Raw genomic sequence first — 22770 nt, forward strand, 5'->3', positions numbered from 1 at the left:
CTATGTGGAAAGTGAAAACAGGTACGTTAGAGATGATACCTCATGCTTTTCAAAATAATTTTGATGATTTTTTTTTCTCCTTACAATTTGTATGTTTTGTTTTAAGGTAAAATTAATTCTTTGTTCCAATTTTGGGTGTTTGCAACACTCTGAAAAAAGATTTCATTTTGTGCACGGATAACCGGCCCTACGACAGCCAAATTATTGTCTTGCAGCCAATAATTTGAATTTTGTGAAGAATTATTTCAATAACTAAACGTCGGTGTTTTTTTTGGTGTGTTCAATGTCTAATTCAAAAGTGTATCACTTTTATATTGCAAGGAAAATAGAAATGGAAACAAAAAATGTATTTATTTTTCGAGGTGAAGCCCGGAAAAAGTACGGGGAAAAGGACAGGGAATGCGTTTTGTTGGCCAACATTTTAGTTGTTGAGGTTCCTAGACGGTTAAAATGTCACCATACAGCATTGTTAAAAATGGTGTCAAATTATAGCATCAAATTGTTAAGACCATTTTATACAAATGCATAATTACTAAAACTGCATGCGGTATAAAAATTAAATCCATTAAGTCAATCAAATCTGAGTATACAATCAATCATGGCACATTGGCTAATGTCGAGATTACTACAAAATTGTCTTTTTTTTTTCAAAATAACTGCACCGCATTATGGGAAGGTCTCAAAGTCGGCAAATCCGCAGCAAAAAAAAATGATTGTAAAAGATTTCCAATTCAATAGATATATTTTCTCCCCTGAAATTTGGCTGTTTTTTCTCTCCAAAAAAATCTTCAGTTAACAGGTATAAGAAAACAATTATTAGAATGAGAAAACATCAGCTACAATTTTTTTCCCCATAAAAGAAAGGCATTTCTGACAGTGAATGTATAAGGTGTTTGGTGAAATCAATCACCATGACGAAATTCCCGTAAAGAATGTAGGGAAATTAATTTTTAAAATAGCCGAGAAAGATTTTAGGTAAGTAGCCACTGCTGCATGTGTGAAATAAATTTGGAAGAAAAATAAAGCACGCGTATGATTGTTCAGTTAGCTAGAAAAGGGGGGGGGGAACAATTGGAAAACAAGATTAAGCAACTATTGCAAGCTTGCTGTTTCAGAGCTTCACTTCGCAAATGCTTGTTTCAAGGAAAAAGTTTGGTCATGTTAGTAATTTTTTGAAGAGAGATTCAAATTTGATGAATTGCATAGCGCTGTCAATAGGAATGGTAATAGCTACATTTTAAAACTTTTTAGCAAGAAGAGTTGCCCATTTTTTTGTTTTACAGCGATGGAAACATAATTTGTTTTCTACCAATTTCTTAAAAACCATCTGTAATGCAATGTCTTCTCTAAATACTGCACATACTTGATGAAACCAATCTGGACTAGTTGTAAATTACTCCCCCAAGTATGACCTCCATTTGTAAACAAGAGGGGGCGCTATTCACTTTGCGCCAAGTGGTCCTTCTATTCAGTCACCCTTTCTTGTGTTCAACACTTGAGGGGGTACTTGTGCCACGCATTCATAAGAAACCCAATATGATCTTATGCTGGAAACTGAACCCAGCTGGATCTAGTTTGAACTGGTTCTCTTTAGCCGGTTCTGGCTGGAACCCACCAGAAACCAATGGTGTACTCTGCCATGGAACCAGTTCAATCCGGTCTGATTCTGGTCCAGTCCAGTTCAGTCCGGTTCCTCCTTGGAAGGGCTGGCACATCACTCTGTTCACACCAGTCTACCGTCCACGGATTAAAAAAAATCCACTTTCTTCTGTCAAACTTCCCGTTCCACGAAATTTCTCAAAAAAATGAGCCTGTTAATTTGCACACTACTTTTAATAAACAACTAAGCAACTAGGATTTGATGAAATAAAGAAAGCAACAGAACAGCTCAATAAGCTAAGCAAAAAAGCAAGGATGATGCAGATGATGCAAAGCTGTGAAGAAAAACTGTTAGTCAACAATTCCTATGAATGATTAAAAATCCACACAACTTTTGTCTTCCTGTGCCAGTTGCAGTCAATTAAAATTCAACTGAAAAATAATTCAACTGCAAGCGACACCCTCACAAAGAATTACGAAATGATCACCATTATGAAGTCAAAACCCATGAATACCTAGATATCCGAATGAAAACCAATCAGAATGAATGGAAACTATGGAAAATTTCCCACACACAACCCACAAATCTTTTCTACCTACTTTGAAATATGAGAAACAAAAACAAAAAACAGGCCACAGTTAAAGTTGAGAGACTCCCCAGTCGTGGCGTCGACTCACGCCGAAAATCCCAGGCTGCCAGAATGTGACACTTCTCGTGCCGACTTTGAGGCCCTCTCATCGAGGCCCAATGATGCTCTGGAGGGCGTCCTCCTCTCCTCTTAGCCACGGGCGAGGCGGTGCATCACTACGGCAGCCAGCATCAGCAGGAGCGAGGGCAGCAGACCTGCGGCCCCGCCAGGCCCCTTTGGCTCGCAGTAGATAGCCTCCGTGTCCTCCAGGTACTCCTTACTCAGGAATTTGTCGTAGCTGTTCGCGGTCTCGGTCAGCTGAACCGTGGAGTCCTTGAAGAGAAGATCGTCGCCGCCCACGCCATAGTCTGCTGAGTCGAACATCTTGAATCCAGCACCAGCGTCCGATTTGAATCGGTCCTGGTCAGACATTTCATAAAAAGTAGTAAAGTCAAGTCCGTCAAAAACCAATATGGCCCATCAGGCCAGGGTTTAACCCTGGTTTCCTTGGCATGAACCAACTGAGAATATATTTCTATTCCCCTAGATGGGATGCCAGTCCATCGCAGGTTATCCCCCAGCTAATGCTGGTATCCATTTATACTTGTTGGTGGAGAGAGGCAAGTGGGGGTGAAGTGGCTTGCCCAAGGACACAACATATGGCCAGCAGCCGGATTCGAACCCCTGACACAAACCTTCACAACAAGGCCACACTCCCCAACGGGCTAAAAAATGGTGAAGACGTTTGCAAAAGTTAGATGTCCAACTTGAGTCTAGCAAGCTTACAGATAATCACTGAATACATACAGCTTATATGTGTAATATGCGTTGGAAAAATACAATTTTTCTTGAAAATGTCAGCACACCAGGAGCCACGATTTTACAGGATGCTTTTAGACTGTCATTCCCTAACAATCCAATAAGGTTTTTCGTGATAATTTGATCATTTCGATTTTTGATGTATGCAAATGTTGTATCTTCCCTTTAAGTCAGCAGATGAAAAATCCCTTTTAAAGAGCGTTTGCAGACTGGCTAGTTCAAAGCAGCTGCAGACTCCCCCTTGGAGCTTTCTCAGAATAAGAGGGTGGGGAAGAGAACTACTCACCTGACCATTTTTCAGCAGAGTGACCATCTCTCGCCTCTGCGCGTCCGTCTTAGTCTGAGCGGTCACTACGGTGTGAGACGGCACCTTGGCCAAGTTGCAGTTTAGATAATCGTCGACCTCAGCTCGGCTGCCGTCTGGGCAGAGCAACTGGTAGTCTGCCTTTTGGACATCAGGGTTGGAGCCCACGGTGGTGTGCTTGACGAAGGCAACATCGCCGCTATCGGCGACCAAACACCTATTTCACGCGATTGAACAAGAGATCAGATGTACAGATATGGGAAAAATACTTGAATTTAGCAAGAACGTAACCACTAAGGGAGAGTTAGGTTTGTGGAGTGATACTTTTCTCGCTCTTCATCTTTGCGACCAGGTTCAAATCCCCAAGTCATCAATGGGGGGAAATACTTGAAGATATCAATGTGGGAAAATACTTGAAACTTATCCTGAACATAACCACAAAGGTTTAGGGGGAGTCAGGTTCGCGGAGTGATGTTTTCCTCGCCCTCCACCTCTGCGGCCGTGATTCAAATCCCCAAGTGATGACAAAGCGCAATCTACCATTCATGCACGGAGTCAATCGAAGGTGAGTTGCAGGTTTGGGAGGGGGGGGGGGAAGGGGTGGGGGGGGGGAGGGGGGAATACCCCAAATCAAGATTCCAACCACTAACCTGAATGCGCCAGCGTATCCACTGTACGGCTCGTTAGCGTTGCTTTTGCATTTATTATCGCCCTGGCCGCTACACAACTCGCACAGATTGTCTGGGTTAGTGCCGGAGGGGTTGTTGACAGGATCCAGGACTCCGGGAACACAGCTCTGGCTGAAGAACTCACCTAAAATGCCAAACCATATCAAGAATTACATTGTATTACATTGTATAAAAACATATTACATTGTATTACAATGTATGACATTGTACATTGTATAACAATGTATGACATTGTATAATAAGGGAATAAATGTGTGCTCTGGAGGTTTTTATCACTCTGTTTAAGACCACTTAGAGTCTGGGTGCTGATAATTACCCTCGCCTCCGACTCGGGTAATTATCAGCACCCAGACTCTAAGCGGTCTTAAACAGAGTGATAAATACCGACCGAGCACATATTTATTCCCATTCATAAATACTTTTCGGTAAAAAAAAATATCAAATAATTCGTTTAAAAAATCCCGATTTTGTTCAACAAGTTCACTTCATGCTTTTTGAAACATCCCTCTGGCAAAATAGTGGAGTGTTCACCTGGCGAGTAAGATGTAAACAACCCTTTTATGGAGGGGTGGGGGATGGGTTGTGGGAGGGGGGTAGAGGTTGGTAGAGGCGGTAAGGGGGTGGTATGGGGGGCCTGAGAGGAGGTAGTATGGGGGGGGGGGGGGTCGGGGAGGAGTGGTTTGGGGGGGGGGGGGGGGGGGGGGGGGGGGGGGGGGGGGGCGGGGCAGGGGGTGGAGAGGGGGTGGTGGGCCGGGGAAGGGCGTGGAGGTAGAGGTAGGGTGGGGTGGGGTGGAGGGGAGGGGATGGGGGAGGGGGTGGTGGCAAGTAATCTCACCAACTGCTTTGGGGATCTGGCATTTCTCATCACTGACGATATCACCACGGTTGAGCAGGAAACCAATGGCCACCAACCAGCCAGCAGTCCTCATGTAGCCAGTGTGACAAGACTTCTTCCCCTATTAAAAAAAAAATCAGAGACGTTTAACTACAAATCCACAACATTTTGGAGTGTGAATGGAAGCACTTGCTACAAAGTTCCACGCAGCAATTCCCACCTTGAGATCGTTAATGGTGAAGGTGGAGGTGCGTTTCACCACGACAACGGCCCAGTAGCTGGCATCGCCCGAGCCGTAGTCTTCCGCCATGATAGGTGCCACCCTGCCCTCCCGTCCGTGCTTGTACAACTTCCCACCGTCTAGCGAGACCAAGTCTGCTTCATTATCTGCTCACACACAAAAAAAGAAGAAAGACGGCAAAGTTTTACTTGACCTCTTAGAATCCGTAAACTAAAAAAATGTCACATTGCATTCATTAGCTGATGAATCTATATTCATAAATACCTCAGACAGTTTAGCTATTCCTATTGGTCGAGAGCCCGTCACGTGGCCGGTCTTAAACGGATGATAAAGACATGGCTAGCTGGTCTTAAACACTTTTCCAGTGTCACAATAAAATGTGGACTCCTAAAAATCCAGTGCCTCTTACCGTTTCATTGGCTCGGGTAATTATCAGCACCCAGACTCTAAGCGGTCTTAAACAGAGTGATAAAAACCTCCGGAGCACACATTTATTCCCTTATTAAGCCATACAGTGTTGGGTCTGTTTTGGGGCCAACATGGAATAATAGGCATGGCCGTCCTTCTCTATGGGCTCCGCGTGTGAGCATGGGCTCCGCGCGTGAGCAAAAGACATCCCTTTTTACCACTTTCCAGAGCCCTATGTACAGGGCACACAGCATGCATGTGCTGGTTGACGCGCGAATTGCGCGAAGCACGCATGGCTTATTTTAGTCTGCATGTGCACAAAGCCATAGCGTCTTCACGTGAGCGTCAGGCGTTGTCGGCAATGCGCTTGAATATCGCTCCCAGTGGTCTCCCCCCTACTCTCCGTTGAGGGGGTAGTTGTGCACGAAGCCCGTGCTAAAGTGATGCCCACAACCATTTATTCACGTCGGCTGGTAACGCCAAACTAACGTCGATACAGGGCTCTGATTTCCTCACAGATTTAATGTATTTCACAAATATGAATAAAAAAATATCAAGAAAAGAAAGGACTTCAACTTGAAGATTAATAAGCCTCTGTACTAATGACGTCGCACTTTGTTTACATGTGCACTTTCCTATGGAGCCAGTGGGGGCCCACGGTCCACTGAGCACCATAGGAAACACACACCTAAACAAAGTGTGTTGTCGTTAGTCCAGGGGCTTATTGTACCTGCAATTTCCATGGTGCAAAGGTCCGCAGACTCTGACTGGTAACAAGAGATCGGAGGCGTGAGATTAGCGCCTGTGAACGCCGCAGTCATCGCCTCGCACTTTGTCTTCTCCTGGGCAGAGGTCACACACCAACGCAGGCTGCCTTTGGGGCACTTCTCCAGACCTAAAGGGCAAAGGTCAGTTTGTGAGCCTGCACGAGCGTCATCACTAAGGGCAGGTCTTTAGAGATGTGGGGAAAATACTTCCCGCATGCTCACTAACAGGACGATAGTCACACTCATTTCAACTACAAGATCAAAACATCTACATCATTAAAAAAAAAAAGTGCCAACAATCTCAAAGTTGACAATTACATCATCTGCAAGGTCAATAATTTCTACATCATCTACAAGTAAAAAACAACAAAGACAGATGTACGATTAAACGTCTGCATCATTCCAAAAAAAAATCTTACAATCTTCAAGGTGGCATTGCATCATCTACGAGGTCAATAACATCTACATCATCTACAAATTCAAAACAACAAATCCATCACAAACAAACAAACAAAAACCCCAACCAACAAGCAATCACACAGACCAATAAAACCTTTCATGCACCTTTCACTGTTGCCATGTAGTCTGCGCCCAGAAACTCGTCGTAATCCGTTGTAACGTCAGCCAGAGACTCGGTCGAGTCCTTGAACAGCAGATCAGACCCGCCGTCGTAAAGGCTGGAATCGAACATGGAGAAACCGTTGGTGTTGGAATCCTGTCCAAACAGGTCCTATCAGGAAAAGGAAAAAATGCAACCAAAATAGTTGAGGAAAAGTTTTTCTGCAATATCAGGTATTTGTTGGGAATGCTGCAACCTGACACCACTTTTTTCTTCATATTTCATCTCAATAAAGGTCAGTCATTGCAAAATGTCCAAAAGACATCAACCTGGGACTGAGAAACATTTCCAATTTTGTTAGGAAATACTTTTGAACAAAATCTTGCCTGTCCATAGACTTTGCACACAACCGCTGAAGTAGCGTCTGGATACTACATTCTTTCCATTTGTTGTAGGGTTCTGAACAATTTCCACAAAATCTTCATACTATGAATTTATAAATTTGTAAACAATGCTAAAGTTATAAACACACCTTTGGTAAATTTCATACCTGTTGTTTTTTTCAGAACCATTCTCTTAGTCCGCAAACCTAGTTATTAGTGACTTCACCACGCAAAGCCTCAAATCTTACTTACATTTTCTCAGGTTAATAAAAAATGTTTATAACAGAGTAATAAACTGAATTCTAAGTCTTACTTTGACCCAGCACAACTATCCGAGACAATTTTCATAAAAATGGTACGTTGGAATTCAAGACATAGTGTTTTAAACTTCTCAAATCTTTAACAGATTTTGTTTGCTGGTACCTGTGCCTGCTTGAGAACAGTTCGGAAATCCTCCAGGACAGCAGTGTCGAAATTCTTTGAGGCCATGACGGCGTGGGAGGGCACCTGCATCAAATATAAGGAGATATTGTTACCTTGGTACTTTGGAATTTGTCACTCGAGTATCATTAACGGTAATATCACATTTGCTTTTGCTGTAATTTTCAGAAATGGATGGATTTGTATTATATAGCAAATATTGTTACACTGACCTATTTAAAGTTTTGTGTTCATAGATGTTGGGAAAACCTAGAAAAAAATAACGTTTTTCTTGTAGTCTGGTTCCCTGATTGTACTTCAGACAAAACGGAGCAATTTATAGACATTGGGGAATTGTTAGGTCAGGGAACAAGACTAGCTGGCTTGCAACCAATCATTGAAGTATAACCAAATACATGTACAAACAAAAATTTGTACTTCTTAATTTGGTAAACCGGGGGCAGTATTTGAAGGAAAAAAAAAAGTCCATTTTTTCCAAAAGATGGTCGGCTGACCATCGTTGGAAATGATTTTATAGGATGATTTTATAGGATGCTTTAGACTATCATTCACTTACAGTCAAGTAAGGTATTTCATAATAATTTGGTAGTTTTTTTTTACGTTTGCAAATGTTGTATAATACCTTTAAGAATCAGATGATATGATTTTTTTATTTGTTGGGTTTGTAGTTGGCTATTCATAATCACTCTTGGAGGACGACTGCATAAAGGAGTGCATCAGAATATAAAATCACATGTCAGATGCAACAGGGACAGGAAAGATAAGTAGACCAGTTATATTTTTAGGGAATAGTTTGGTTGGGCGCGACTCTATAGAATGCCATTCTCAAATGGGGGTCTAAAACTTTGCTTTGAATGCAGGACATTGCTGAGTTCAGGGAGTCTGTTATCTTACATAAGCAAGGTTGCACTGCATGTGCTGCCCGACGTCTGCCCTGCTACCATCTTTACAGAGGAGCTGGAAGTCAGTCGATTGCAGGCTGACGGCCCAACTCTCCTGGTTGTTCCTGTCCGTGTTCTCGTCGATCGTCTGGGGCTTGATGAACGCCACGTCCCCGTCCCCGACCGCCATGCATCTGTGGTCCAGAGAAAAAAAAAACACAAAAATGTAAAGGCTGTTTCAATGTCACAACCTACAATTTATCGAAGGCCATGTAACAGTAATCTTGGTCAAAAACTCGATTTTGATTTTATCCTTTTATGCAGCCAGTCTAGGCAAGTGTAGACTGGTCCCTGCCCCCATGAAATATGGGACCGGTAGCTAGTTCCCATTTAAGGCCACTGATCGGCCATTGTTCTTGGGCAAGCCACTTCACCCCAATTGCCTCTCCCAATCCAGGAGTACAAATGGGTACCGGCATTAGCTGGGGAGTAACCTGCGATGGACTGGCATCCCATCCAGGGGGAGTAGAAATATTCTCAGTCGTTTCATGCCACTGAAACTGGAGATAAACGCCGGCCTGATGGGCCACATTGCCTCGTGACAGACTTGACTTTTCACTTTTTACCTGAAGGCCCCAGCATAGTTGTAGTAGGGTTCGTTGGAGTTGCGAGGGCACTTGACAGGGCTGGTGGTCTTGCACAAGGCGCACAGGCTCTCTGGGTTGTCATTGTCGGGGTTGTAGGTTGATGACAAAGCACCTGAGAACGCAATATGAAAGGCAATACCTCAACTACGAACAAAACTCAGCTGTTATTTCTTTTTAACCTTAACTCCCTAGGCCTTTTTGCAAGGATGGATTGCCAGGATTTTGCAGGATTGAGGCTACTCAATCCTGCAAAATTCTCCAATTGGCCTCATGGAAAAATAGCACAAAGCCTCAATCCTGCAAATTCCTCCATTATTTCTTGAATATGGTCCGTGGAGAGGTGACCACTACCTAAATCCTGCAAAATCCTCCGGCTATGACTGTCAATATGTTGAGACATTGCCAGTGACATCCTGGAGCAGTTCAGAGGATTCCAAGTATAATAAAGGACTAAATTTATGTTAGGCTGAACATAAACAACACAAGGTCTGGCCCAAGACCTTGACACAGTGCGTCCTCCGAAATCAGCAATGCACTTTTGCCATGTAACTTCAATCCTGCAAATTCCTCCAAATTGCAAAAAAGGATTTTAAAGGATTTGGGATGGATAGGGTTAATGCCTGGATTAACCCTAACTCTCTAGGGTGATTTACTAGGAACCTTCCTCATCCTTGCAAATCCCAACACCATATGGTAAACTGTGCACATAAACAGTTGGACTCTGTTTATTTGTGGTATGCCTAACCCTATGTAAAGCACAGTCAGTTTACTAGTGTAGTACTCATCCTAACAGATTCCAACAAACCCTGGTGTTGGAGTTTGGCTGGTTGGGGTCGTTAGGGTTAAACATCAAAATTTTTACACAGTTTTTAGCATTTACAGATTTTGTCTCAAATTTGTCTTTTAAAAAAAAAGTTAGCTGGTGCAAAATACACGAAAGCAGATACCGTCTAGTGTGTCGGCAACAAGTACCTCCGGATTTGTTTATCTTAAAATCATGTTTTAAAGCTGGTATGGCATTTCAAGCAACAAAAGAATGAATCGAAAGTTCCAGTGTGAGTCACAACTATAACACCCTCAGCCAGACAAATAACATTGACTACCAGATTTCTTGACAATAACATGAGCAGACATCACGTACACGCTAGCAAACAGGCAGCCGATCATAGTCCGCAAACAAGCTCAATGTTGCTTTGGGACAATGAAACCAAGAAACTGGTAGGCTAGTACTGAACAGTCGAAGGTTATCGATCTAGACCTGTATTGAATAAAACCCCATTGAAGTCAACAGCCAGTACAGTCGGGGTTCTATTTCAATGTCTACTTGTACTTTAATCTCAGAGTAAACATGCATGTGCTATGACATTATGGAATTTATAATTATACCCTCTTTGTTAAACTTACGATATCTGCGTAGTTTGTGCAAAACTTTTAGTGAAAATATGGTTTCGTGCACAGTCTAAGCTTTATAAGAGTCAATTCCATCCTACGTCAGGCACAAGTCCGACACAAGTCAAATCATTAGTAAAGTCTTGAAAGTCACAAATAGCACAAGCTGCGTAACGAAAAAAGGGAAACATTTATTGCAAATCGTTTTGGTAGCTGGTTACACCCACTTAAATACAAAAGTACGTATCTCAATAGAGCATTGTTAGTTCGTAAATTATGCCACAGAAAAAAAAATAATACAACTTGAGTATATACCTGGGGCGCAACTTTGGTTGAAGAAGTTTCCGGCGGCGCGGATATCGTCTTGGCATTTGGCCGGGTTGATAAGGTCTGCCTGCAGGAGGTATCCGATGGGGACGTTCCAGCCGGCCGTCTTCCTGACGCCAGTGTGACAGGACTTCTTGCCTCGGAGAGTTCGAAGATCGAAACCAGGGTTGTCCCTACGCACCGCGGCAATGGCGTAGTAGCCCTTATCGTCTGACAAAATGTTTAAAAACAACAGAGAAGACATCGATTGCAGTCAGTGGAAACCGATAACTTGGGTCAACATTTTACACAGGGGCCAAATTTGATAGCCAGGGAAGGTTACCAGCCAAACCGTCATGTGATGTTAACTGCTTTAGACCGGTTCCCCACGTGGCAAGAAGGTTGCCAGCGTCGTATTTCTCTGCGCAGCAACTAAACAAAAATTGCGCCCAACGTAAGACGGAACCATTGAGCAGTTAAAAATTTGCTTAACGGTTACCAGCTATTCTGTCATAGGATCTACACTGCTCATGACTGGTTCACCACACATTTTTTTTTCTGTAATACAATTTGCCAATTAGACGGAATTTTCTGCTTATGAGCTGACTGCACGTTGGCTGTTTTTACTACATAATTATGTAAACTTTGACCAATGACAAAAGTGCATTGTACTCATTAATATGTACGAGAAATATACATAAGTCATGATACTTGTTGCATACTTGTTGCATCTAGCGTTACACTTACTGCCTGCGTAGACTTCTTGCATGATGGGTATCATGTTAAAGCGCATTCCGGCTGTGTAGACATCGCCGCCATCCAGCGTAATCAAATCAGCCTGGTTGGTGTTGATGAGTTCCATGCAGTGCTGAACGAAGAGGGAAAAGAGCAGGAAGCAGTCAAAGTCATATCCACAGGGAATTGGGGATAGGTATTTGATTGTTAAGTTTTCTATCAAAACTTAACAACAACAAAAAACCCAACTTATTGAATTCTTTGCCCGAGCAATAAGTAATAATAATAATAATGTAATAATAATTTGGGAGGCTATAATCATCCTTACTCGCAACTGGTATACTTGATTGCGAAGGACGCGGCTACAACGTGGTCGGGCTGCTGGCACGTAAAGTCGTCTGTGGCTGCTGGCCACATCGACCCATATATGACCACGTACGGAGCACAGCCAGAGATCGAAAGTGTTTGATTTTTCCACTGACGTCTTGGGCCAAGACGTCAGTGGCCAAGACGTCAGTGGAGTGAAAGTACATTTGATGATATAAAAGGATGAGATTTTTTTCAGTAAGTCCATCGCCATGCACCTCACTGACATGTAATTCTCTCAACCCTGTTTCTCTGGCTGGCAAATTCAACAAATACAACGCAGCCGCCAAAATATATCAAGTGACTGTTTTTAACAGTTGAGTGCTCCTTTCCCACACAAAGAAAGATTGACTGGTTGTGACTGTTTTTGAAAGTTGATACAGCAATGTTTTGACTGTGGAAGACTGATAAGCCTACCACTTGCCTGCTTTTGTCTGTTGATGAAATTTGACTGTCACAGTACCTACAAGAAATTAATATGATGTGAACTACTGCTGACTAGCCTGTGTAAAAGGCATTGCAAGGGAAGTGGATTGGAATTTTGACTGTCTGTGACTGATCAAACAAAACTAGGGTAATGTAATTACTATCTGAAGTAAGTTTTTACCGAAGCGCTTTCACCAGCAACACAGTTCAGTGTCTTGAGGGAGTTAGCGGCAAATGCTGTCTTCATGTCCACGCATTTCTGCTCCTCATGGCTGGAGGTGGTGCACCATCTCATGACAGACACTGTGAGGAGACAACAATAAGATGGGCAGGTGAACGGTGAAGTCAGGGTGCAAGACTCGGGCATGTCGCTTGGATATCATAGAGCAAGGAACAGCAGAAGCTTTCATCACAATAAGATGCGTACACATACAAAAACGTACATGAAGAGTTTGCTTGCTCTGCTGAAGAGAGTTTGCCATTTCCAATAGAAAAAAAATATGCAAAATTAATGAATGTTAACAGAATGTGAATCAAGAAGAGTCTTTAATGTTTGGCTTTGCACTTAATAATTTTTCATACATGTATGCTACAGACAAATCGTTTTCTTTTTCATATCAGTTCAAACAATCCTTCCTATGGAACCATGCATTCTGAGCCATGCTGTTACATGGGTCAATATTGGTCAAGTGACCCATTGGCTTGTTAAAAGTAAGCCAGGGAAAGTGGAAGGACATTTGTTTAACCATTTGTGACCTTTTATCAGCAGAAGTTCAATACATTTATGCAGATATTATGTATATGGGTGAAACCTAAGCATAATCCTTCAATTTTCAGCGTGATAGATACATTGAAATTTGTGAAATTGCCCACTATACAAAAGTAGCTGTTGTGACTCTGAAATTGTTTTGCTCGAGTTTTGGTCACTAATCTGAACAAAACTGCTTCTGAAGATAGTACTAGCTAGGTCCGAACCACAACCAAAAAAAAATAAATAAATACGAAAATAAGAAACAAGGAAAAGAAAAGTACAGTAGAAATGTAAGAATGTTCTGGGCCATTAAAAGGTCGTCCTTGGCTCACTGAGCATAGGTAATATTGATGATAAACTATGCCGTTATCATCAAAGCGTTCATTTTTTAAATTCATTATTTAATAAATTTCTTTCGAGAAAAATTCTGCCACACATGAACAATGTCTGGCAAGGTGCAAAGCCAATAGAAGACACATCAGATCACAGTTTACATGTAGTTCAGAGTTCAAAGTAAAGCCCACCGGGTTCGGACTGGTATTTTGGCGGTTTCCAGAAAGTTCTAAGCAAACATGCTCATAATACCCAGGATAAAGTACAGAGAGCAGTAGAATAAGGCTTTATTACGCAATCTTAATAAGTAACTTATTTTTCTTTTGTATTCATACCAGTAGGCCTATCAGTCGTAGATAATCAGTACACAAACTATCGTCTAGCGACAGCTGATGGTTTTTTGAGACCCAACCCACAATCCACAAAAGCGTCCCTATTGTAGCCGATTTAAAAATAACCAAAGACTCTTGAAATATGTAGAGAACTCTAAGGCTGAAAAAAAAACAAGTAGTTTTTTGCTTGGGCTTTTTGAAAAAAAATTAAAGGACGGGGCACTTTTTTTTTTTTTTTTAATGAGAGATGACAGATTTTCAAAGATGGCGGATGCATTCTTCCACTTTCTTGACTCTTTTGCTGATTCACATTTGCGTCCAAAGGATTTGTAACCCTTTCTGTAGCTACAATTTTGTTGGAAACGAATAAAAGGACAATGTATTGACAAGATATTTGCAAAATATATTGCAAATTTTTGTTTGAATTAATGGGGGGAAAAAAGAAGGAGAAACAAGGAGGCAGTTGTAAAAAAGGAAGCGGGCAGGAACGTGAAACTGGTTTATTATTTTACTTGACCAAGCCTACATGTAACTTTGAATACTCAACTTTAATTGAGCTTTTATTTTTTGGGGGGGGGGGGGGTAGGGACACACATAATACTGCCAAACCTAGAAACACAATACATTGACTGTGAATGCGCAATTGAAAAAAGTGAAACAGTTGTGTGTTGGTATGGCTCTTAAGTTTCTGTCTGACTTTACCCCATAGTGAGAGTCATGTGCAACTATGCAAGGTCCTTGCCCTTCTGGCACTATGAATGTTTTTTTTCCAGTTTCCTGCTAGAAAAGGAAGAACTATTACGAGAATGAAAAGCTTGAAATACAAAGTGGTTTGGGTCTACAGAAAAAAACAAACCAATACTATAACATGTTTCCGGGATGCAACTTCCGGTTATTGTATTCTTATTGTTTATTTCATTGATTTGGCATTTCAAATTGACTGAGTATTTATGATAAATCGGGCCATTAAGTGGAATCAATTCTGGCTTATATTAACATCTGCTCCGAGATATATCTGCTCCGAGATATATCTGCATATCAGCAATGAACATTTTTGCCCATGCGACCCCTCGCACAAGCCAATCGGAGTAGAAATTACAACTTCTTTTCGATCAGAAATGTGGACTAAGCTGTTGATTGGTCAATTTGGCTCAGTACATGTTTTTGGCTTACATCATTTGTCTGACAGTGACACTGAATGGTCAGAATCTTGAGGTCAAGACACAGTCTCGTTTTGCATACTTATTAATTAATCACCAAATCTGCTTGCTAATGGAAAAAAAAAATGCCTTGGGCTTTTTGTCTAAATTAATACATCTTTATCTGCTTTTCTCCTAAACAGTGATCTCTCAAGCCTGTTTTCCAGAATCAAGTTCCCATTTGTCTCATTTCATTCAAATTTCTTCAAGGTATCCCTCTAACTTTCAAGAGTGTTTTTACAAGTCAATGCAGCCTTATACAGTCACAGTCGACTTCCGTAAAACAACAGAATTGCAGAGGCTTGTCCTCGAGGTCAGCCAAACTTTTCGGGAATGGGGAAACCCCTCCATTCGTCCTTGCCATTGTTCACAGGGTCTGCAAGACTCATTAGAGATCAGGGGTCAAGGCTGGCATATCTTGGGGATCGTATGGCTCGTCAACATCCTCTGGGCGATCATGCCAACACGCCTATATAAAAAGCCAGCGGGAAAATAACCTAGAATTGTATTCGCGCTTGAGGTAGGAGCCTACTCCAAGATTTGGTTTTGAAATCTGGAAAAGTTATCTAACTGACAGAAACTGTCAGGTATTGCCAGAAGGTTTCTCTGGGAATTTTTTTATCACATAAAAGCCATTGAATGAGTTTATGGCGTACATTTCCATGATAACGCAGCATCATAAAACTAGCCCAAGCACTTAAATCCCTACGTTTAACTGGAGCCAGATGAGAACAAAAAGATTATATCTTCGTAATTTTTAGCCTTAGCGACAATTAAGCTCGTTTTTGAAGATTCTTATCCATTTCGCCTCTTTTATTAAAAAAATATTATGGGGCGTGCATGATATGATCACAATCCCTGGCTCCAAGAATGCAATGGTATCTGTAAAGAACCCGACCGCTGATGTCAGGAACCAGTTGCAGATTATGGGATCGGGTACTCGTAACCAACTTTACAAATTACTTAGTAACTTCTCAGACAATGAAGAGGAAAGTTTTGCATGCCATTTGTGGGAATTTCAAATATGAAAACCAGGCTACATTGGAAATCAAAACAGATCCCATGTTTACATGCAATTTAAAGGGAATGTACATCATTGGTTTTTGCTGTAACTTTCAGAAATGAACTATTTGAGGGGTTACTATGATAGATCAAATATTGTTACACTGATATGTTTGAAGTTTTGTGTTCGAAAATGCTGGAAAAACCAAGAAACACACAAATGCTGGAGTTGTCTGGTTCCCTGACTCCACTAAAGATAAAATGGATCAATACATGCCGGAAATTTGTAAGGTAAGGGAACCAGTCTAGCTGGCCTGCACCCGCTCATGAACATGTAACCAATAGCAAACAAAATTTGGACTGAAAAAAATGGTGAAGTTAGAGCAGTAGTTGAAAAATAGTTAGGTTTTTCCAACGGTGGTCGGCCGACCACTGTTGGAAATTTATACAAAAATACAATTTTCAGGTGCCATAATTTTACAGGATGCTTTAGACTGTCATTTACCAACATCCTAGTAAGGTATTTCATAAAAACTTGGTAGTTTTATTTTTCGATGTTTGCAAATGTTGTATATTCCCTTTAACTCGCAACAGATGAGGCTCGGTAAAGTTGCAATTTACACCGTAAAGCTGTACAGCCCTTCAGACAACTTCTGGGATTTGAATGATTGGGGTTGGGTTTCTTCTGCGGGTACCCATGTTTTATCACAATCAGGTACCCGGTGCCCTACTACTACCCGCTTTAGCAGGTGTCCCTGTGCTGTAGCCCGTCCCTAATGAGTATAGGCACTTGTCAGTTTAACCAGCATATTTTGTTTGAGCAAAAAAATTAAACAGGGATTTCAAGGACACGTTTCCTTGTTTAATTAAAGTATTATTTTTTATTGTCTGTTGCAATAAGCCTATATATGGCCTACATGTGTGTTATCTATAGGCTCCAAAGGACTTCCAATTTAAACAAGCCAGATTGTCTGGAGTCAAACTATTTTTTTTTTTAGAAACAATTCTCAAACTGCTTAGCGCTTAACGTTTGTAGATGAGATTTGTAGGTTTGCATGGTGGAAAGATACTAATACAAGATAAATTTGCGGTAGCACCATGTGAATAAATCTCTTTTGTGAGTATGTGTGGTTCTGAAACGACCGGAGGGACTCAACGTTTCAAACAGTATGCTCTGCCCGTTGGAATCCCTCATTCTCCTGACGACGGGCAGAGCATACTGTTTAAAACGTTGAGTCCCTCCGATTCTTTTCAGAACAACACATACTCACAAAAGAGATTTATTCACATGGTGCTACTGCAAACTTATCTTGTCTTCACGTTTGTAGACTTGAACCAAACTCTGTTTTCTGTTCCTTGCTCTATGGTTTTAGCAAGTGTATGAATATGACCCTGTTCTGTTGTTAGTTTTTACCCCAACAAACAAAAAGGTTTCTTTTGAAAGTTAGCCTTTGGGAAAAATTTTTTTTTTCAGACCTAGTTGTGTATATGCCTGAAAAGGGTTTGGAAAAAAATATGGACAATGAAACCACTGTGGGAAATCATGGACGTGAATAAAAGCCGAGGTTTTATTCATTACAATGACTGATCCATTGAAATTCAGGATTTTACAAAGCTGTTTGGTCCTCCAAAAATTCCCTCCAGGGCTTCAAGGCTTCACTTTAGAAATTGTCTGACAAAGTGATTCCAAAAGGCTTTTGTCAATACTGGTCACGCTACACTGCTTGGAAAAGTATTATGTACTTCTACACCTTTTTATGTGTTAACGGTTTTTTGGGGGTGGGCAAGCTATTTAGTTTATGGGTTTACAGCATTTAGTCAAGGACAAGAGCTTTCAACATTTGCATCTTGCAATCTGCAGGGAGATTGTGTACAAGTACATGTAACAATCAGGGAGAAATTTAGAATTACATAAACCATAAAAGGGCAAAGGTTTCCATAATCAGGGAGATTTTTCAAATTTGTTCATCAGAACATGGAAAATTGGTTTATTTTTAGGGAACTTTCTGCAGAATTAGGAAGAGTTGGCAGCTCTGCAATGTAGCTCCCAAAACGAAATTGAAACTCTTATACAGTATTGGGGGGCGGGCGGCGGGCGGGGGTTAAAAAGGTCCGTCTGGCGATGCATGATCTATTCACAACTACTTGTGTTACATTACAAGCGTATGTACGCGTACTTGTTCTGGCAATGTTACATCACCCCACTATTTTCACAATAGAAAAACATCAACCCAGACTAGGAGAATCTTTAGAAAAAGGAATAATGGGAACACAATGCTATCACCCCACAATGCCGTCTGGCTGGAGTATATCGCATGTGTAGAACATGAACTGTGGCGTGATGGAATTTTTTATTTAGAAACTTTGCAAACAGTGTTTACAGTAAAACAACATTTATATCGAACATGGACTTGTGAAATGATTTAGGAGGGTACAATGTCGTCAAACACACGTATCTTTTGGGGGGGGGAGGTCAGGGGTATAGTAGGTGATCTTTATAGTCCCCAACTCCTTTTGACCACGCCTTAATTTCAACCTGAAAATCTTGGAAACAATTTTGACTGGGTCTGCCTAGTCGAGGTGGGCCCGAAAATCTGAGTTTTTAGGACTTTTTTTTTTACTTTGTGAGTCAGTCAATCAGTTAAAGTCAGGCAGTCAAAGACTCGGTCCAAGGATAAAAGGCTTGTCCTCTGACTCTTTGGCTCCAGCAGTAACATTGGCGGATCTTGGGTGGTGGGGGGGGGGGGGTGGGGGTTTGCAACTTTGCAACCGTAATAGTATAAGCAAAACTGGGCCTAAAATAATAAATGGAATGTTAAAGTTTCTACATTTATTCTCAAATTGGCTTGGAATGCAGGAGAAAGCATCACAGTTTTCAAAATTTTCCAGGGGCTTGCCTCTGGACCCAGTAGCAGGGCGTTCATTCGGCACGCCTACACTCACCACTCCCCTTCATATCAGCCCCCCTCCCCCTCCCCCTATTTCCTGAAAGCTTCAAGCAGATCCGCCCCTAGATAAGAAAGGACTACAATGTAGATGTAAACTGTACCATTTTTTCCCAGCTTACCTTGGCACGCGGCAAACTGTAGGCCGACTGCCAGCACGACCCCTAGTATGATAGCTGCTTGAGTCATTCTTGCAGTTTCCGTCTTCCGGGTTCAGCTTTTTTTTGGAAGTGAGTGAATGGTGCCTTGCAGAAACTTCCGGAAAGAGTGACTTTGCTGAAAAACAAAGAAAAATGTTGCAAGGGAGAGTTATTGTATTGTTCTCCAAATGTGGACATGACACGCACGCCAGATCTGGGTTTACATTTTGGGGAAGATGTCCTGAAGGAAATGACTTTCACAAAACTTTATCATTGTAACATAAACATCTGTTGTTAAATATAAATGTACATTGTAGCCACAGGGTTAAGTTACAGAAAGTTGTTGGCATAAATAACAGAACTTTAAGTCGTATTTTAAAGGGAATAGGCCTATACAACATTTGCAAACATCGAAAAATAAAACTACCAAGTTTTTACGAAATACCTTACTAGGATGCTGGTAAATGACAGTCTCAAGCATCTTTTAAAATTATGGCACCTGGTGTGAAGTCATTTTCAAGAAAATGGTATTTTTGTTTACATTTCCAACGGTGGTCGGCCGACCAGCGTTGGAAAAACCTAACTATTTTTCAACTACTGCTCCAAATTTACCATTTTTTTCAGTCCAAATTGTGTTTGCTATTAGTTACATGTTCATGAACGGGTGCAGGCCTGCTAGACTGGTTCCCTTGAAAAGGGCATGCACCTTTGAAAAACTTTTTTTGTGGGTGGGTCAAACGTGTTGCTTGTTCCTATCGTATCTTTTTCTACTACTACTATGATTAATTTGCAGACTATAGGGCCTACTGTGACGACCCCACTTTAAAAAAAAAATATGTGGCCCCACCCCAACAAAGAGGCAAAATTCTGGAATTATTTTATTCTCGTGATAAACGTAGCACTTGGGCATGTTGGGTGAGCTGTCCAAAATTCGAAAGAAACAAAACTGAAATTATCGGAATCGTTCCTTTGCGGAGAAGCCCCCACTTGTTAATTTCAGGGCGTTGGCCCCGCCCATAAAAGGGTCGGAAATACATGGGCATGGCATCAGGTGGTCTTGAACTTGCTGAGGTGGTAGGCCTACATCATGTACATGTAGGCACTGAGCACAAGAATGTTGCAACCTGACGCCACTTTTTTCTTCATAAATCATCTCGAAGTCCAATGAAGGTCAGTGGTTGCAAAAATGATAATATTCTGGGAGTGGGACTGGGAAACATTTTCAATTTTGTTAGGAAATACTTACTATTATAAACTTAGACAATTTTCTTGACTCTCTATAGACTTCGTACACAACCTGACAACCGACATAAAGTATAATCCTGAGAGTTTTAAAGTAGAGTGTGCCAAAAATTCATATGGACTCCCCCCCCCCCCCCCCCCCCCCCCCCCCCCCAGCACACTGACTAGCACTGTATATACTCATGGAGGAATAACTGTAGCAGAACTAAAATGGGCGAAGCACGGAGCATGAATAAAGGACGGTAGGCGAAGGGTTAGGCGCAGCGTGGCAATGCTGATTGATCGACCGCACAGGGCCCAGCGTGCGAGGCCTAGTACTATTTCACCTGTTCGTGTCACGCATAATTGCACTTGCCCGCCCACCGAACTGACGAAAATATAATCCTCTTCTCATAACCTTACCCCAAGACGCCTGGTCGAAGCTAAACTCGAGATCAAAGCAATCGGTGGCGACCTGCTTGCAGAAAAAAAGAGGCAAATTGTGCACAACTTCCACCGTTCATACACGTACCTCACCTTCCACTCAATGTACTCGACTCATCACGGCCACGTACTAGCTACGCGCACGTGGGATGATAACGCAGCGTCGCGTCATCATGAATAATAAAAACAGCCTTGTACAATTCTATGGAACGCCTACTAGAAAAAAAATGTCACGCATTTAATAATATTTTCGCCACAAGTGATTTTTTCCCCTACTCAAACTTTTTAGGATATGCAAATCGCAAAAAGTTAAGCAGTACTCCTTAAGGGGGAAAATCCAAAGTGTGCTGTTTAAGGACCTCGGGAATAATTCGGTCCTGGAATTACAACCGATGAATCAAATTTGAGATAGAATGCAAAACAATTTTACTTTTGAAACATTTAGTGCAGCGAATTTATTTCTTATTCAAAATTATAGGTTGTACATATAGTAACAAAGCAACAACTTTGGATAAAACTGCCACCTACAAGCAGCATATATATTTTTGCTGTATTCTTTTGTAATTATTTACCTTGACAACTTTAAAAAAAATAATCTCTACAGCCATGTAAATGTAAAGCGAACGTGAAATATGCACATTTCTGATGATGCCACATTTGCTTTGTATTCGCGCATGTGGAGTACTATGGTCGTGAAGAAAATGTGAAATATTATTCGAAAAGTATAGAACTTAACAAAAATGTGCAAAATACAAGTTTTGGTAGAAAATGGGAAAACTTCAATTCGCCAAATAAAACAACTGAAGTTGGGATAAAAAAATATATAAGATCGTTTGATATTATTGCCTTATGTAATTTTTATGCGATAAGTTATCACATGTTATTGTTATTGACGATGAATGGTGCAAAGTAATCACAATAATATACGGGCGACTTTTTTTTCTCGACGGCAGTCCATAGTCTAGTCAACAACGACAACGATGAATATGCATTTTAGACTGACGACCCAGTCCCCTAAACCCTCTGAATGAGGAGAGCCAGCGAAGATATCGATTTTCACATAACCTTGAGGGGTTTGGAGTAGCATGTTGACCTACTTGTCCCAAAGTGCAAAGGTAAAAGTATTTCCTGAGATAATATGTTCACTGGCCTACGTGCGGATAGTCAGGTGCTTCTTGCTTCATATATGGGCATGTACAAGTTGCATGGTGGTCATTAGGCCAAAAAAAAGTCTCCGGTTTCTGGTATGGAGCTTGCCCAAAAAGTGGTGCGGCGACGCGGCTTTTTTTTTTTTACCTGATTTTTTTTTGCTAATGTCGGCTGATGACTGCAAATGGTGCCCGACTAAACTTAGTGCAAATATATGCGAGTCCAGAGAGGCCACATAAAGCTTATTCTCGACCATAACCCAATCTAAAAACAAGTTAAAATTGTGCAGCAGCAGGATTCCAGTCAAACCAGTGAGTTTGGCGGTTTGGGGACATCATCTTTCATTGAAAAAAAAAAAACCTTTTTCATTTTGCCGACGCGCATAGCTACGGCGACGCGCGCGCGTACCAGAAACCGGAGACTTTTTTTTTGGCCTGAGCACCGCCTGCTTTCTATAATTATAAGGTCTTCAATTGGTAGGTGTGTCAAGAAAAATAGGTCTAATTGAAAATCCAAATTCACTTCTCAATTAAAAAGAGCAATTCGACCTCATATACGGCAGAACAGTATGGTAATATCTGTGCTGGGGCGCTTAACTCCCCCCCCCCCCCTTTCTGTCAATTTTTTTAAGTTGGTCGCATGACCGACCAAAAGTCAATATTTGAAAACAAATTAAAGGAGTTCTAGATTCTCATCAGTTACTGGGACTACATGTAGTCTGTGCCTAAAAGTACGAAGACTGTAACCAGTCGTTTCCAGCATCTTATCAAACCGATGAAGCACAAAAAGTCATCAGGGTACTTGTGCCGAGTGTGCACTGAGAGGCCGGG

The 22770-nt window shown here is 41.5% G+C and overlaps 1 protein-coding gene across 2 annotated transcripts; it reads right to left on the bottom strand.

The window, feature by feature from the left end:
• Nucleotides 1-277: 277 nt before the first annotated feature.
• Nucleotides 278-20921, bottom strand: LOC119729161 (melanotransferrin-like). Of its 2 annotated transcripts, none has more exons than XM_038201689.1 (15): nucleotides 20771-20921; nucleotides 19109-19262; nucleotides 12606-12727; nucleotides 11645-11765; nucleotides 10907-11128; nucleotides 9182-9314; nucleotides 8569-8749; nucleotides 7657-7740; nucleotides 6856-7021; nucleotides 6255-6419; nucleotides 5096-5262; nucleotides 4876-4996; nucleotides 4002-4164; nucleotides 3334-3568; nucleotides 278-2648 (listed from the first exon to the last, which is right to left on the bottom strand). In XM_038201689.1, the coding sequence occupies exons 2-15, from the start codon at nucleotides 19173-19175 to the stop codon at nucleotides 2379-2381; spliced, it is 2217 nt and encodes a 738-aa protein (XP_038057617.1). In that variant the 5' UTR covers nucleotides 19176-19262; nucleotides 20771-20921; the 3' UTR covers nucleotides 278-2378. The 2 variants fall into 2 exon arrangements, with proteins under 2 accessions (XP_038057617.1, XP_038057618.1); XM_038201690.1 differs by lacking the exon at nucleotides 20771-20921 and adding an exon at nucleotides 20373-20444.
• Between the last annotated feature and the right edge of the window lie 1849 nt (nucleotides 20922-22770).

The sequence above is a fragment of the Patiria miniata genome, unplaced genomic scaffold (genome assembly GCF_015706575.1).
Source record: "Patiria miniata isolate m_02_andy unplaced genomic scaffold, ASM1570657v1 HiC_scaffold_20, whole genome shotgun sequence".
NCBI classification, from domain to species: domain Eukaryota; kingdom Metazoa; phylum Echinodermata; class Asteroidea; order Valvatida; family Asterinidae; genus Patiria; species Patiria miniata.

Excerpts from the sequence above, each read along its gene's own strand:
- LOC119729161 (XM_038201689.1), bottom strand. The coding sequence starts at position 19,175 with ATGACTCAAGCAGCTATCATACTAGGGGTCGTGCTGGCAGTCGGCCTA. Across the intron at positions 4,997-5,095 it reads TCACCATTAACGATCTCAAG|GGGAAGAAGTCTTGTCACAC; the intron begins GTGGGAATTGCT and ends TTTTTTTAATAG. Across the intron at positions 2,649-3,333 it reads CTCTGCTGAAAAATGGTCAG|GACCGATTCAAATCGGACGC; the intron begins GTGAGTAGTTCT and ends ATGTCTGACCAG.